The following is a 13,405-nucleotide window of genomic DNA, read 5'->3' as shown; positions in this document are numbered from 1 at the left end:
CGCAGCTTAGATCGCGCTTCGAAAAGTTCGAGGTATTTGAGCTTGGACCCGCGACTTTTTTTTTGAGGAAGGCGCGCTAACTTTTGACTGTTGACTATTGACGTTAGCGGACGACTCTCGCCAAGGTGAACCAACTCTCTCACTCCCAGGAACAGGCACATATGCACACCGTCAATCCACTATCACGCGAGCATCACTGTAGGAGAACAAGTTTCGACCGCTTCCTCGAGCGCTCAATTTGGCCTGCATTCTCACCTAAAGATCCCCCAACTAAAATCGTCGGCAAGGCATTCCGCCGTCTTCTACTTACTTGAGCCCCTGCTCTGGTCTGCTATTCACCGCATCTTGGCCACTCAAAGTTCTTCGCCATGTCTGCAGATTTCATTGACATAAGCGATAAAAATGCGTGGGATGATTCTCTGTTGATAAATTCTTGGGATGATGCAGTAGCCGAATACAAGGTAGCACTTCACTGTCTTCGCTTCCAAGGCTTATAAGGCTTGTCTTTGCCTGCTTTCTGACACGTGAGCAGAGGTACCACAGCATCCAGAAATCTGGCAAGAAGCTCGAAGATGTGCTTACCGAGGAAGAATTAGAAGAATTGCGAGAGTAAGTGCCTTTCGGATAGCTCTTATGGTTGACACTAAACCCTTCCAGAGACCATGGACATCTGATGGAAGAGGCCGAGACGCCCATAAGCAGAGCAACTACGAACGGTGACGCGGAAGATCAGGATGCCGATATGGAACTTGAAAGCAGCGAAGAAGATCATAGTGCGAGTCAAGTGCAGGCCCAGCAAGTACGACATGGTCCCAAAAGCGAGTCTGCACATCTAAGTCTGACGCAAATAGGCACCGGAATCTGCAAAGCCCCAGCCCCAGCAGGATCAACCGCCGAATATCGCGGCTCCCATGCTCCAGAACGAACCTCTTGGGGCTTCCATGCCCCAGGCACTTCTCGGATCAGGTATGCTTCCCACTTGACAGACGTTGGCCCAGACAGTGTGGGGAAGTCATTGACTGCTGCTGGAAGATACTAACGTTGGACAGTGCAAGATGAAAATCTAAAGAACATCATGATGTCGTGGTACTACGCTGGATACTATACCGGCTTGCACGTGGGACGGCAACAAGTATCCAAGAATGCCGCACCAAATGAATGAGCAGGAACCGGCACAGAAGACGATGACTCGTGGAGGCATGTCCAGGGGAATTGTGCTTCTGGAAATATGCCTAGCACTTGACGAAACAGTTGATGGTGCTAGGCTCTACGATGGCTCTTATGAGCCAATTAGAGCAAGGAAGCCTTTTGCCTAGCTCCTCAAATGTGGCTGATCGTCAACGACATGTGCATCAAGATGCTCGGGAATGCAGGTTGCGAGATGATGCCTGTCAATTCTTTCATGCGGCAAAGCTTTTCCCAGACTATCCTTTCAGGCATCCTTACTGGTTATGTGCTTGTTCTAAGAGGCTAAAGTGACTTGGGTTTCCTATCTGGGACCACTTAGTGTGAAGCGAGACGGATCTGCGACACTACCGCGACACTCTCGAACCCACCTCCAACAGTTGCGGCTTCGAACCACGCCCATCAACACTCGAACCGAGTGCACATCGCCAAAATCTGACTATTGTTGCAGCCGTTTTTCCGTTTGCTGCGGTGAGCGACCAGAGAGAGGGGTGTAATGTTTCGCCATGGGCGTGGTCTAGTCTGCCGCCCAACAAGAGTCCAAATTCTATGCATGGATTTAAGCAATGGATGTCCCAGGCAACTAATGAACCCGTTATTCACCTTCTTGCCTCATAATCGTCTCGGTGCCGGTGTTTCTTAACTCTCATTCCATTCATTCTTCTCTCCTCGATCTGTCCGAGCCGACCCTCGTAGTGCCTATTCAATCCTTCATCACTTCAGACAGACTTTTTGTTTCTCGACATATTTTATATTACTTGCAGCGCAAGTTTACATTCTTTACTCAGGACCTCCTACAGGCAAATCAGACAAATCTACTCATAATGAAGTACTTCGCAGCACTACCCGTCGCCGCTAGTATTGCTGGCGCCCAAATGAACGTCATGAGCCTTCACCCTGCTGAGGCGGCTGGCCCGATGACACACACTGTAAGTATAGTGCGGATCGATTATCTGGACATCTCAGTAACATCCCTAGGTCACTGTGGGTGGTCTCAAGCCCGTTGCTACTGGCATGGCGCCCGCCTTGGTCTACACTCCCGAATCTATCACCGCTGCCGTCGGCGACATGGTTATGTTCGTCTTCATGCAGAAGAACCACACCGTCACGCAGTCCACTTTCGAAGACCCCTGCCGAAAGATGGACGGAGGTATGGACTCGGGCTTCCAGCCCAATCCCGAGGGCAAAGACGGTGTGACCTGGAACATGACTGTTGAGACAACAGAGCCTCTTTGTACGCCGGTGCCCTGATAACACATGAGGTCAGGATAGCTGCTAACGAATAGGACCAGGGTTCTACTGCAAACAGCAAAACGGCATCCATTGCGGCAAAGGCATGGTGATGAGCATCAACGCCGCCACCACGGGCGACAAGACAATGGCCAACTTCAAGGCACTCGCCATTAGTACGAACGGTACCTCCCTCACTCCTGGGCCTCTCCAGAATGTCGACCCCGGGGCGGCCGCCGCCCCCACCACCGTCACTGTCGAAGCTGGGGGTGCTGGTGGTGCTGGTGCTGTCGAAACTGGAGCGCCTCATGCCGTTGCTCCCCCTGCTGGTGCTGAGGTCGTTGCCGGTGAAGGCATGGACGGTCAGGGACAGGCTTGCTCATGCCAGTGTTTGTGCGGCATGAACTCCTTTCCCGCGAACGCTGCAGTGAACAACTTTGGCGGATTCCCTGGTATGATTGCATAAGCACTTTCGTCGACGAAACATACGTGATAGAGGTATTCAATAATGGCTGGTTGGTGGGACATGGGAGTGGTTTAGGCATAGGTGGGGAATGGCTGTGTAGAACGTGGCCTTGAGATGACGAGGCAAGGTTGACACGTACTTTATACCACTACTATTGTTTTGCTGGGGAGGAATCTCTAGGAGGGGTTTTTTTTCTTGCGCATTATACCAATATACCACCATGCGCGGTGACAGGGTCGCGAAGTGGTGAATAGCCTAGTCTGAAGTTGTACAGTATGTTTGAAGAATTAGAGCTAGATCCAAGAGATCGCACTTCTTTTAAATTCCGTCTTCCGTCACGAGAAACACAGTTGTGAACTGACACGCAGCGCTGAGGGGGGACATGAAGGTTACAGCATGTGCGGAATGAGCGAGAAGTCACAGCCTTTCAAAAATCACAAATTGGTATATTCGCTATCCAAGCCTACGGCATCCATCGCAATACAATTACCCAGTCAATCTAATCAGAAACGCCGCTAATAAAGCCATCAAAGCTCGTCGCACCCAAATGCGAGGCATGGGCCGACCCGACTGTGACTGTGTTGTTGCTGCCCAAGGGGCCGACTGACGGACATGGGACAGACAGACAGACAGACTGACTGACAGACAGCACAGTGCAGCAGCACGAGGACCATGTTATTTCTTGGCGGCGTCGGCGGCCCTCTTCGCCTCGGCTGTCACAGGCAAAGAACTGTTAGCGGAGCCAGTACGTGCAGCAGCCTATATCTCGAAGAATACAGATCTTGTGGGAAAAGACGGAGACAAGAAAATATCGCAAGAGGGCAAAAAGAAAGGAAAAAAAGAGAAGCACACATACCAGCAGCCTGCTTTGCGCGCATAATGGCAGCTTGTTCTTCCTTTGTGCGGGCAAACTGTGTGCCGGATTGCTGATGTGGCCATGTTAGCCTAGGGACCACGTCTTACACCGACATATGCGCAACCCAAGGCAGAAAATGGAAACAACATACAGTGTTCTTGGGTTTCTGTAGGATTCCATTAGCACCATCGTCGTCTTTGGAATTTGGCAAGTGGATCACAGTGACGTCCAAGGGTGATTCTGTGTTGAGGGCGAAAGGGCAAACATACAACCCCAGCTGCAGCCTTGAGGGCCTTCTCCCTCGCCTTGTCACGCTGATTTCCACGAGCCATGGCTTGGCTAATAGGTATTGCTGTTCCTTTCCAACGTTCTTGAATACTCTCTCGCTTGGCCAAGTCCAATCTGTTGATGCGAAATAAAACGAGCTCGACGAGTTCTTGCTGCGATTGCGGCTTTCCTCCTTGAAAACAGAAATCGAGGATTTAGGAGAGCAGGTGCAGTCAGCGCAGTCGAAAGGTCTGATAAAAATAGCGTTTTGTTTGTTGCTGAGTTGTGTCCGGGCGGCCAATAGGAGGAAGCTGAGGAATGGCAATCGGGGCTAGAATGTACGGCAGGCAGCTACGATCGCGATGCACATGTCAGACAAAGATCAGGGCGACATCTTTGCCAGTTGCAAACACTGGATCGTGCTGTGAAGAGGAACAAAGTCCACAAATGGATCACAATCACCACATTCCCCATGGTCACAGGACACACGCACACACACACACACACACACACACACACACACTCACACTCACACACACTCACACACACACACACACACACACACTCACACTCACACTCACACACACTCACACACACACACACACACACATGAACAAACAGGTACTCGGTTTGAAATAAACCACGTGAAGAATGGCAACGTGTGCATTCGAGTCGGAAATCGACTGGACCCAGAAGTGAGATTTCATCCTGTCTGTATCAAGTATCAAGCCCGTTCCTCCAAATTCAAATGCTGCGTGTGCCACAAAGTCGATGCAGTACGCCCTCCAAACGCCTTGCGACCTGTTCCCATGAAAAAATGCCGGGGGTGACCATAATAATACCAAAAACGACGTTCCTGTCAAATTCGCAAGCATACCAGACAAGAACAAGGAGTAGACAGCATCAAGAGGATGCATCCGCTGCGGATTCCTCAGTCTCCGCGCTGGAAGAGCGACGGAGCTCTTCACCCTCAACACCCAGTCTTTCCATCTCTTCCGCAATCTCCTCGTACCATTTGCCGTGGCACTTGCGATCCACCTCGCCAATCTTGCCCAACTGCTCGCAAATCTCGGCAACTTGGGAGCCGAACTCTGGGAGACCTGTTGTAGCCAGGCCCTCCGTCGCTGTGCTGGCAGCCTTGACGCGCTCGCCCGAGCTGCTAGCTGAGACACGATTGAAAATGTGCGTCTTCAAGCGTTGAAAAAGTACCTTCAACACAGGATCAGCCAGTTTTCCAGACTCGGCTTGAGTGAGCAAGCGAGTGACTGTGGAAGAGAGCTGTGCTCTTGTGGACGGGGGCATGTTGCGGGATGATTCGAGGAGCGACGAAATCTTCGATGGCGTCGAGGGATCCTTCATGTATCCATCCTTGAGAACTAGCCACATTTTGCTGGCTTCTGACTTCCACTGAGACCGGACATCTCGTTTGAGCAGGTTCTTTGCAGTGAGGAGTATACCACCGATGGTAGTAACTCGCAGCGCATCCTCGCGGATACGGGAAATGCGAGCCCGATCGAGCTCGAGTGTCTCTGGCAACTCCGAGTCTCGCAGAGGTGGCGTGGCTACTGCGAGGTCTACTAATCCACGGGCGTAAATCTTGTGAGCAGTTGGACGGTTCACTGGATTGGCTTGACCCCAAGGATCCCGACGATCTGCCTCAGTGTGCATATTCACAGCCGCGTTGTGCCACCAGCGTCGCGTACGTCCAAGTGTAATCTTGCCTGCCTCGAGGTCCTGAGCAAACATGCGCTCTTCGTACCCGGTAGCCTCTTTGATCAGAGTTGGGGCCGCATTCGTGAGTAAAAAGTTGGAGTAGTCTAAAGACAGAAGATCGATGACATGTAGTAACTTGAACAATTTCTCGACCATCTCTGGTAGCTCTCCTTCCTCTTGTAGTTCCTCAGCCAAAGCTTGCACCTGCGCATCCCGGAAAGGCGCACAGAGTTTGGGCAGTATGCCTGCAATGAATTCAAAGAATTTGCCGTAGGAAAATAACCCCTGACTGCACTGCCTGTTGATGAGCTGCGGATCCAATGTCTCCGAAATCAGCGTGTGCATAGAGTTGCCAGCCTTGAGTAGACGTAAGAGTTTGGCGCGTATATTTTCTGCCATGGCAGCGGTCCAGTTTGCGCCATCACCAGCTTCAAATCCACTGCGCATTGCATCGCAAAGCTCACGGTTGAGTGCGTCCCTCAAATTAGCTGTCGGCGATGCATCAATGCGATACTCTTTGTCAATAGACAACTCATGTACCAAGATGCGGTTATCTGGAACGACGGTGAAAACCTTGGAGAGCGATTGTGCTTGATGCCCTTGCGTGGACGATTCGTTGTGGCTTAAACTACCAGATGCTGCAAGTTCTGAAGCGGCTTCTGCTTGGACAACTGCACTCTCGGCAGAATCTGGCGAAGTCGGTGACGCATCGATGGCAACGCGTGGTCGTACAGTCTCTCCAGCTGGTTTCTTCTTTGGCCTTGATCTCCTGCTCTCACGGATAGCCTTCCTGATGAGGGTAAGAGCCTTGTCTGGGCCAGCCAACTTCTTGATCTTGCTCAGCAAGATCGCCTGGTTATCCCGAATGCCGTTCCTGTACTCGTTCGCCACCTCGTCCACAGTTGCGTCTTTGACACTTTGCCAGATCTCATCAAGACTGACGAAGGAAGCAACCATGGTTTCAACCAAAGCCGATGAATCTCGGGCCTTCCAGTCATTGAAGGCAGCCAGGAAACTGCCATGAGCCAACAGCACTGTCTCTGTACGCGTGGGTGAGGGCATGAAGGAGTTGCACGATGACAGCTTGGCTAATGCGGATTCGAACGAGATGATGAGGTCTTTAGCCTTGGTGATGAGATCCTGCTCTTGGTCACCGTCTCGGCTGAAGACATGTGCAGGGTGGCCCAGGATGAGGTATGCAGAAAGGAAAGTGCGTACAGCGGCACTGCGCGACGTTGGATCCGCATCTGGTAGCAGAACGAAGAGCGTCATGATCTTCTCCGTAATCTTCAGGAGCTTGTCGTCGGCGAGCATGACGGTAATGACCTCGAAGCTGGTCTCTTGGACCATGTCGATGCACAGTCCAAGCTGTAGCCACGCCTTCACAATATTCTTGCGTGTCCTAGCCCTCCATACCGACTGTATCCTAATGGCAGCGTCTTCATACGTTGGAGCTGGACGCTCAGCTGGTGTCTTCACAGCGGCAGGGGGCGAGCTGGCGGTCCTTGGTCTCCTTGGGTTGCGCTTGTATTCCAGCCGCCTCTTCTCAGCCTCTGCTAGTTTCTCCTCCATCTCTACGCGATACCGTCGCTCCTCGGCAGCTTTGCGCTCCTTCATATCCTCTGCAATCTTCTTAGCCCTCCTCACCTCCTCAGCACAGGAGGCTGCCACCTGAGCCAGGTGGCGCTCGCGTGCGTGCTGCGCAGCCAACGCTCGTTCTTCACTGTTTGAGGCACGTGGAGCTGCCTTGGCTAACGCAGCGCGCAATCGCACCTGTTCGGCGTGTGCTGCGCGGTCCGCCAGTCGGGCCTTGCGGTCTTCGAGAATCGAGGCACGGCGGAGGTGCTGGGCGACATGGTGGCTGTGGCAGAGGTTACGAAACGATCGGCTGGAAGTGTGCGATTGTGTCGACGACAGCGAGTTGCGGCGCGAAGAGGCAGCAGACGACTTGCGACGGTTGCTCGCATGGTGGTAGAAACGGGCAGCGATGCGTGGGGGTGGAGCGAAGGACTGGCCCTCTTCAAAATGCGAGGATTGGATCATGTCGGGTTCCTCTGGAATGTCGTCCGTCTCCCGCTGCAACTGCGTGCTGACCAGTTCGACTTCGGAGTCGGTGAGAGACATGATGGATAGGAGAGGCCTCGGAGGCTTCGTTGTGGGCGTCTGGTCTACTATGGTTATGAAACAAAGCACGTCCTCGGGCGCTGATGCTTTGGTGTGACCCAGCCGCAAGCGGAAGGGGATCCCAGGCAAGAGATGATGCCTAAATGGCACAGTATAGTGCAGTGCACATGCGTACTTCAAGAATATATATGAGAAGCGAAAGGCATCCGTCGTAGCCCTAGGCGTCAGCCCGAAGCCGTGGTGGTGGCTTGGGAAGGTCGGTTTGGATTGATAAGCCTGGAATGCGACGGTGGGCAGTGGAGTGGGCAAAGACGTATGTAGCGCGATATGAATACACACACCTTCACCTACGTACGCAGAAAGGTAATAGATGAGATGCGCTCGCTATCTGGTAGAGGTCGTCGTCGTCGTCGTCGTAGAATGGTGCGTGGCTGGTGAGGGGTTCCTTCCAGGATTCTAGCTCGTGCTTCGTCCGGAGCCATGACGCCTTCAGAGTCCACCTGCAGCCTCGGGCATGCCAAGACATACAATGATGAAGGTACCAGATTGACGTCGAAGCTGATCGACCCGACAGATCCCATGCTTGACGAACTCCCCACTTTCAGCCTTACCCATCTCAGCCGTCTCATCTGTTGCCATCAACCCGCGATCGCACATCCAAGGCCGACTGGAGGCTATAGTTGACCATTTTTGAACGCTCACCATGTAGCCGTCTTTGGGACTCTGATAGACATTATGCGCACGTCAGATTCCTTGCAGCAAGTCCTGTCCTCTCCTTGGATGATATTGCACTGGATCAATGCTATCAACCAAACTTATAGTATCCGGTCTCTCCAGCATGACAGCCATCATTGCAAAGCAGACATAGCCCTAGCGCTTCTCGCTGCGAGCGCTTCGAATACACAGATACGCAGAAAAGGACGAGAATTGTCGTTGTCGCGCTGTACCATCACGGGCGAGACATGAATTACTTGTTCCTGTGGATGAACAGGGTCATGGGAGTGGGACTCTGACTTCAAAGACTCAATTCTGTACACCGATGATTTGAACACATACAAGCAGACCTATTCGACTTGCCCAGTCATTATCAATGGGTATATGCTCCTTCTGCTCCCCAGAAAAATGTCATGTTCAAGTCCACCGAGCGAGCATAGACTTAGGTGCACAATACATTGCAAGACGATATAAAACTTCTAAAATAGCAATTAGGACTTCGTTGTGTAACATCACCTGCACCAGTGTTTATAGGTATTGTTATCAATTATAAATGACATCCATACCAAATTGCAATACACACAGATCAGTATTTGGGCCATGTAAGTCCGTTAATTCAAAACCGCGAGACGTCCTCGTGGCTGTCGTAGTATAGTAGACATGTCTTGACCCCCGAGAGAACACTGTGATGGTCACCAAGAGCGGGGCTCCACATGTATGCGATGCGGTGATCGGTACCTAGTGGACTTGAGTAACAACTAGAATGTTACTCTGCAGGGCCCGTCGGTATCATCATATCAAGACTACACTAAACACATAGCCACATGTGTTGCAGATGATGGCGTCTTGGTGGATGCTACCACCTCTCAGATGCTGCCCAACTCCAGCGACCGCTAGTCTTTTGAAGCGATGAGACTGCGATGAAGGAGACTGACTCTCTACAAGGAGCCTAACTCACAGGTAAGCGAGGGTCGCATGTCACACCACGTCCTCCCACAAAAAGGTAGTTGGTCCAACCGACGCGTTGACAAGGTCGCTTTTCGATATGAGCGACCTAAAGAGAAAGATGGGGGCGACATAGTCTCACATCCTTGGCCGATGGATTCCCTGGCGTTTGAGTAGTATGCTCGCGGTACTTCTGCTGCATAGACTACTGCGCAGAGGTGTCACAGAACGAGTATGTTAGCACATGCGCCAGCTGCCAGCGAGATAGAGTAGAGCAGTAACATACGAACTACTTCGCACAATCTCGGCGTCCAACACAATCATCACGTAATCTGGCCCAACATGTTGACCATCTTACAAGTTGATGAGTCACGGCCCCATGCAAAACTGCGTTGGTGAAGGCAACTCTTGACAAAAATCTTCCATACAATTGCGTCACAGGTAGACTGTTGGGCAGTCTGATGATGCAGGCCGCACTGCATGCACGATCTCAGAGACGACCATCTCCGACGACGCCAATGCCGAACGCCTGGAACGTAAAGGGTCCAGACGGCGAATGGCGCAGCACGGTAGTGTACCAAACAATCGGCAGACGTTGCACGGCGTATGTTTGTCCATGATCAGGCTTCTAAGATAGTCAGGTTCGCCCTCGGATGTGCACCCTACACCGCTTCAGAGAAAGCCGGGCAGTCAAGATGTCGACATTTTCTAGTTACGCTTGGAAGGGTGTTAGGTGGACTGTGCCAGTACACCGATGACTGTGTAATGACGCGTGGACTGGTTGGGTGGGAAAAGGTTGGGATTACTCGATATGTATGCTAGTCCGTGAGAACAAAGAAGTCTCTGTTCAAGTCCAGAAGCACAAGTCAAGCTCTGAACCCCACTGTCGACAGGTTCGATGCGACAGCGGCTGTGGAGATCGATAGCTATCGCTATCGACAAGTGGATAAGATAGGGCTCTGGACTGCTGCACGTGGCTGCCGCGCGGAACCGCTACGGCCCAGTGAAAAAACGACGAACTTGCATTGGCCCCAGTTTTCATTTCTTGTGCGTTGCTGACGAAGCTCATGATGGTGTCGCGACAAAGTCCAGACAGAAGCAGCGGAATCAGCTCGCCGACAAAGCGAGCGAACGACAACTCGGCTGAGGCAATCCGGCTCTCTCAGCATGCGCACACGCAGGATATGTCACATTGACGCCGTCAGGCTTCTTCGTCGACCGGTCCCACGTCGCAAATCGGAGCACAACAGGTTTGGGTATGGCAGTGGGAGTGGTGCCGCCACTTGGCCAGCCAATGATGACAGAGAGAGCGAGACAGCGTTGAAGTGGCCAAGCCAGTGTCCAGTGCTACTGCTTCCAGACGCTGCGAATGGGGATGCCCGATGCCCGCAAACTTGGCCAGCACGGCTTTGAGCCCTTTGACTCGCTCTTTGTTCCTCGCGCCGAACAACGTGGGCTCACGCGAAGTCAAAGAATACCTACACGTGTTGGGCCCCGTCAAGGGCACTCTGAAACAGGTCCCCCATCTGGCTCTCTGGGCATCTCATTTCCAGCCATGACATGGTGTGAGGCGCAGACAGCCATTTTCAGCCCTTGTCGCTCGCCTTTTTTCCACTTTGGGCTATTTCCCCTGGCGCGTTCCTGAAGATCAGTGCAGTGATTCGCTATGCGTTGCCTGCCTGACCCTGTTCTCTCACGCCTCGGCAAGCAAGGGGGGAGGAATCAGCTTGCTGCTGCGAGACAAGGGAGGCCGGAGACGCAAGTCAGACCCAGGGAAAGCAAACAAAAAATAACTTTTTCATTGATGAAGAGAACAATGTAAAAGAAGAAGAAAACTAAAAGGAAAAGAGGGAAAAAAGGACATTAGTGATTGCATCCTTGCAAGTGGGCAGCAGCACGCCGAGTGCATGGCAGCGGTCTGCAGATAGCGGACAGACTGTGATGGCTGCCAACTATGACGACCTCATGTCGCGGTGATGTTGCTGTGCTGTGCTGTGCTGTCCTGCTTGCTGCCACTGCCAACAGGGCGGCGTCGAGCTGTAAAGATGGCGCAGACTAAGGCTCTGGGCGCGCCGTGGTCTTGTTGAGCACACGACGGTACGAGATGTGGGGAGCGCGTTGGGTTCCACTTCAGCTCTCGCAGGCCGGGCCGGAGAAAAGAGGCATTGGCATGGTTAGCATGCCATGGACATTGGACGGTCGAAGCCCCGTGGTGCGTGCGGGCGTGCGGGCGTGCGGGCGGAGGATTCGATCGGAATATCACGTATGTAGTATGTAGTAGGCCAATGTGTACCATAGCATGTGTGCGCAGTCTGTGTCCCACCACGCACGGCTGGTCGGGTGGCGTCGTTGCTAGGCAGGGGTTGAGCCAGCGCTAGGCAGAAGACCCGCCAAGTCTGTTCTGTTAGTCCTGCGTTTCCCTTTGCCCACTTCTTCCACTCTTTTTCTTTCTTTCTTTCACCAAGCCCTCAATCGTTCCCTATAAGTTTTTGCAACCCCCCCCGCCCGCTTCAAGCTCCTATCCACTCCCTATAGGCTTGAAGTCTTCCCTTTTTTTTTCCACTCTCTTTATCAAACCCCACCTTTGAGATATCGCATCTCTCTCGTCCTTGTCACTCCTGACAACCCACAGTCTCTACGCAACATCAATCCAACCACTCGAACTGCTAGCCAGTTCAGTCATTCCCTGCGGACTCACCCCTTCAAACCCACTCCTTCGACCTTTTCAAATCAACCGAAAAACAACCACCTACTCTCACGCCCAAAATGAAGACTTCTGCCGTCCTCGCTTCCCTGCTCCTCAGCCTCTCCGCTGTTGCTGCACCTGTTGACAAGCGCGCCCTCGTTATCCACACCGAGACGGTCGTCGAGACGGTCGTCGTCTATACCACCGTCTACGAGGACGACACCGTGCCCGAGACTGCTCCTACTCCTGCCCCAGAAGTGGTCTCCCCCGTACAGCCCAGCCCCAGCCCCAGCCCCAGCTCCAACCCCCCAGTGGCTCCGGCTCCCTCTCCTGCGCCCCCGCCTCCTCCGGCTCCCGTCGTGCCTGTTGTCGAGCAGCCCACCAGCGTCAACACACCTGCTCCTGTCCCGGCTCCGGAGACTCCTTCCCCAAGTCCTACTCCTGCACCCGTCGCGCCTGCTCCTGTTCCTGAGGCCCCCAAGCCAACCACTTCAGAGGCACCTGTCGTTCCTCTTCCTGCTCCTGCTGCCCCCGCGCCTGCCCCGCCTGCGCCTGCGCCTGCCGCCCCCGTTGACTCTGCTCCTGCAGCTCCTGAGAAGCCTGCCGGATCTGGAAGCACATCATCCGGCCAGACTTTCTCCAACGTTGACATCACCATCTATGACAACAACGGCAGCTTCGGCGCTTGTGGCACTGAGCTCCACGACACCGACATGATTGTTGCCCTCGCCAAGCCTGCCTGGGGAGAATCTACCTATGATGTCATGACCGGAGCATCTACCAACCCATGGTGTGGACAAAAGATCAAGGTCGAATACCAAGGCAACTCTATTGAGGCTACCATTATGGACATGTGTCCTGGCTGCCTTAAGCACGACATCGATCTCTCTCTTGCGGCCTGGAAGGCGCTCACTGGGCTCGATGAGAAGACCCGTCTCAAGGCCTCCTGGTCCCCAATCTCTTAAGCATCGTATTCGCTACCCTACGCTTCCACTTTGGCCAAAGACTTGCACGAGTTCTTGCTGAGGTCATGCCACGATCCATATACCCAAAGATGTTCTTCATCTCGCTAGCGCAGGCAGGTCAGCGCTTTGCACGACCACGTTATGATTGTTTTGATTTTGTGCCTCACCAATGCGGTCCACCGTGATCACAGGAGTTCCAAAGGAAGAAAATTATGCCATCTTGACCATGCAACTTGAGGTTGAGGCACTGTTCG

General features: G+C 53.0%; 5 protein-coding genes across 5 annotated transcripts; 3 read left to right on the top strand and 2 right to left on the bottom strand.

Moving 5' to 3' along the window:
- Positions 1 to 368: 368 nt before the first annotated feature.
- On the top strand, positions 369 to 1,162 carry IAQ61_000086 (uncharacterized protein; the record flags this gene model as incomplete). Its single annotated transcript, XM_003835186.1, has 5 exons — positions 369 to 461; positions 533 to 609; positions 658 to 799; positions 852 to 966; positions 1,050 to 1,162. The coding sequence occupies 5 exons, from the start codon at positions 369 to 371 to the stop codon at positions 1,160 to 1,162; spliced, it is 540 nt and encodes a 179-aa protein (XP_003835234.1).
- Positions 1,163 to 2,009: 847 nt separating this feature from the next.
- Positions 2,010 to 2,881, top strand: IAQ61_000085 (uncharacterized protein; the record flags this gene model as incomplete). Its single annotated transcript, XM_003835184.1, has 3 exons — positions 2,010 to 2,114; positions 2,164 to 2,419; positions 2,478 to 2,881. The coding sequence occupies 3 exons, from the start codon at positions 2,010 to 2,012 to the stop codon at positions 2,879 to 2,881; spliced, it is 765 nt and encodes a 254-aa protein (XP_003835232.1).
- Positions 2,882 to 3,255: 374 nt separating this feature from the next.
- Positions 3,256 to 4,366, bottom strand: IAQ61_000084 (uncharacterized protein). Its single transcript, XM_003835183.2, has 4 exons — positions 4,007 to 4,366; positions 3,889 to 3,903; positions 3,738 to 3,807; positions 3,256 to 3,594 (listed from the first exon to the last, which is right to left on the bottom strand). Exons 1-4 carry the CDS (start codon positions 4,067 to 4,069, stop codon positions 3,557 to 3,559), a joined length of 186 nt encoding a protein of 61 aa, XP_003835231.1. The 5' UTR covers positions 4,070 to 4,366; the 3' UTR covers positions 3,256 to 3,556.
- Positions 4,367 to 4,907: 541 nt separating this feature from the next.
- On the bottom strand, positions 4,908 to 7,841 carry IAQ61_000083 (uncharacterized protein; the record flags this gene model as incomplete). The annotated part of the gene is made up of 1 exon (XM_003835182.2): positions 4,908 to 7,841. One exon carries the CDS (start codon positions 7,839 to 7,841, stop codon positions 4,908 to 4,910), a length of 2,934 nt encoding a protein of 977 aa, XP_003835230.2.
- A 4,425-nt stretch (positions 7,842 to 12,266) lies between these two features.
- IAQ61_000082 (uncharacterized protein) lies at positions 12,267 to 13,151 on the top strand (the record flags this gene model as incomplete). The annotated part of the gene is made up of 1 exon (XM_003835180.1): positions 12,267 to 13,151. The coding sequence occupies one exon, from the start codon at positions 12,267 to 12,269 to the stop codon at positions 13,149 to 13,151; it is 885 nt and encodes a 294-aa protein (XP_003835228.1).
- Between the last annotated feature and the right edge of the window lie 254 nt (positions 13,152 to 13,405).

This window comes from Plenodomus lingam (genome assembly GCF_022343315.1).
Source record: "Plenodomus lingam strain CAN1 chromosome Unknown contig_1, whole genome shotgun sequence".
Lineage (NCBI taxonomy): Eukaryota > Fungi > Ascomycota > Dothideomycetes > Pleosporales > Leptosphaeriaceae > Plenodomus > Plenodomus lingam.
This window is presented reverse-complemented; position numbering and strand designations above follow the sequence as displayed.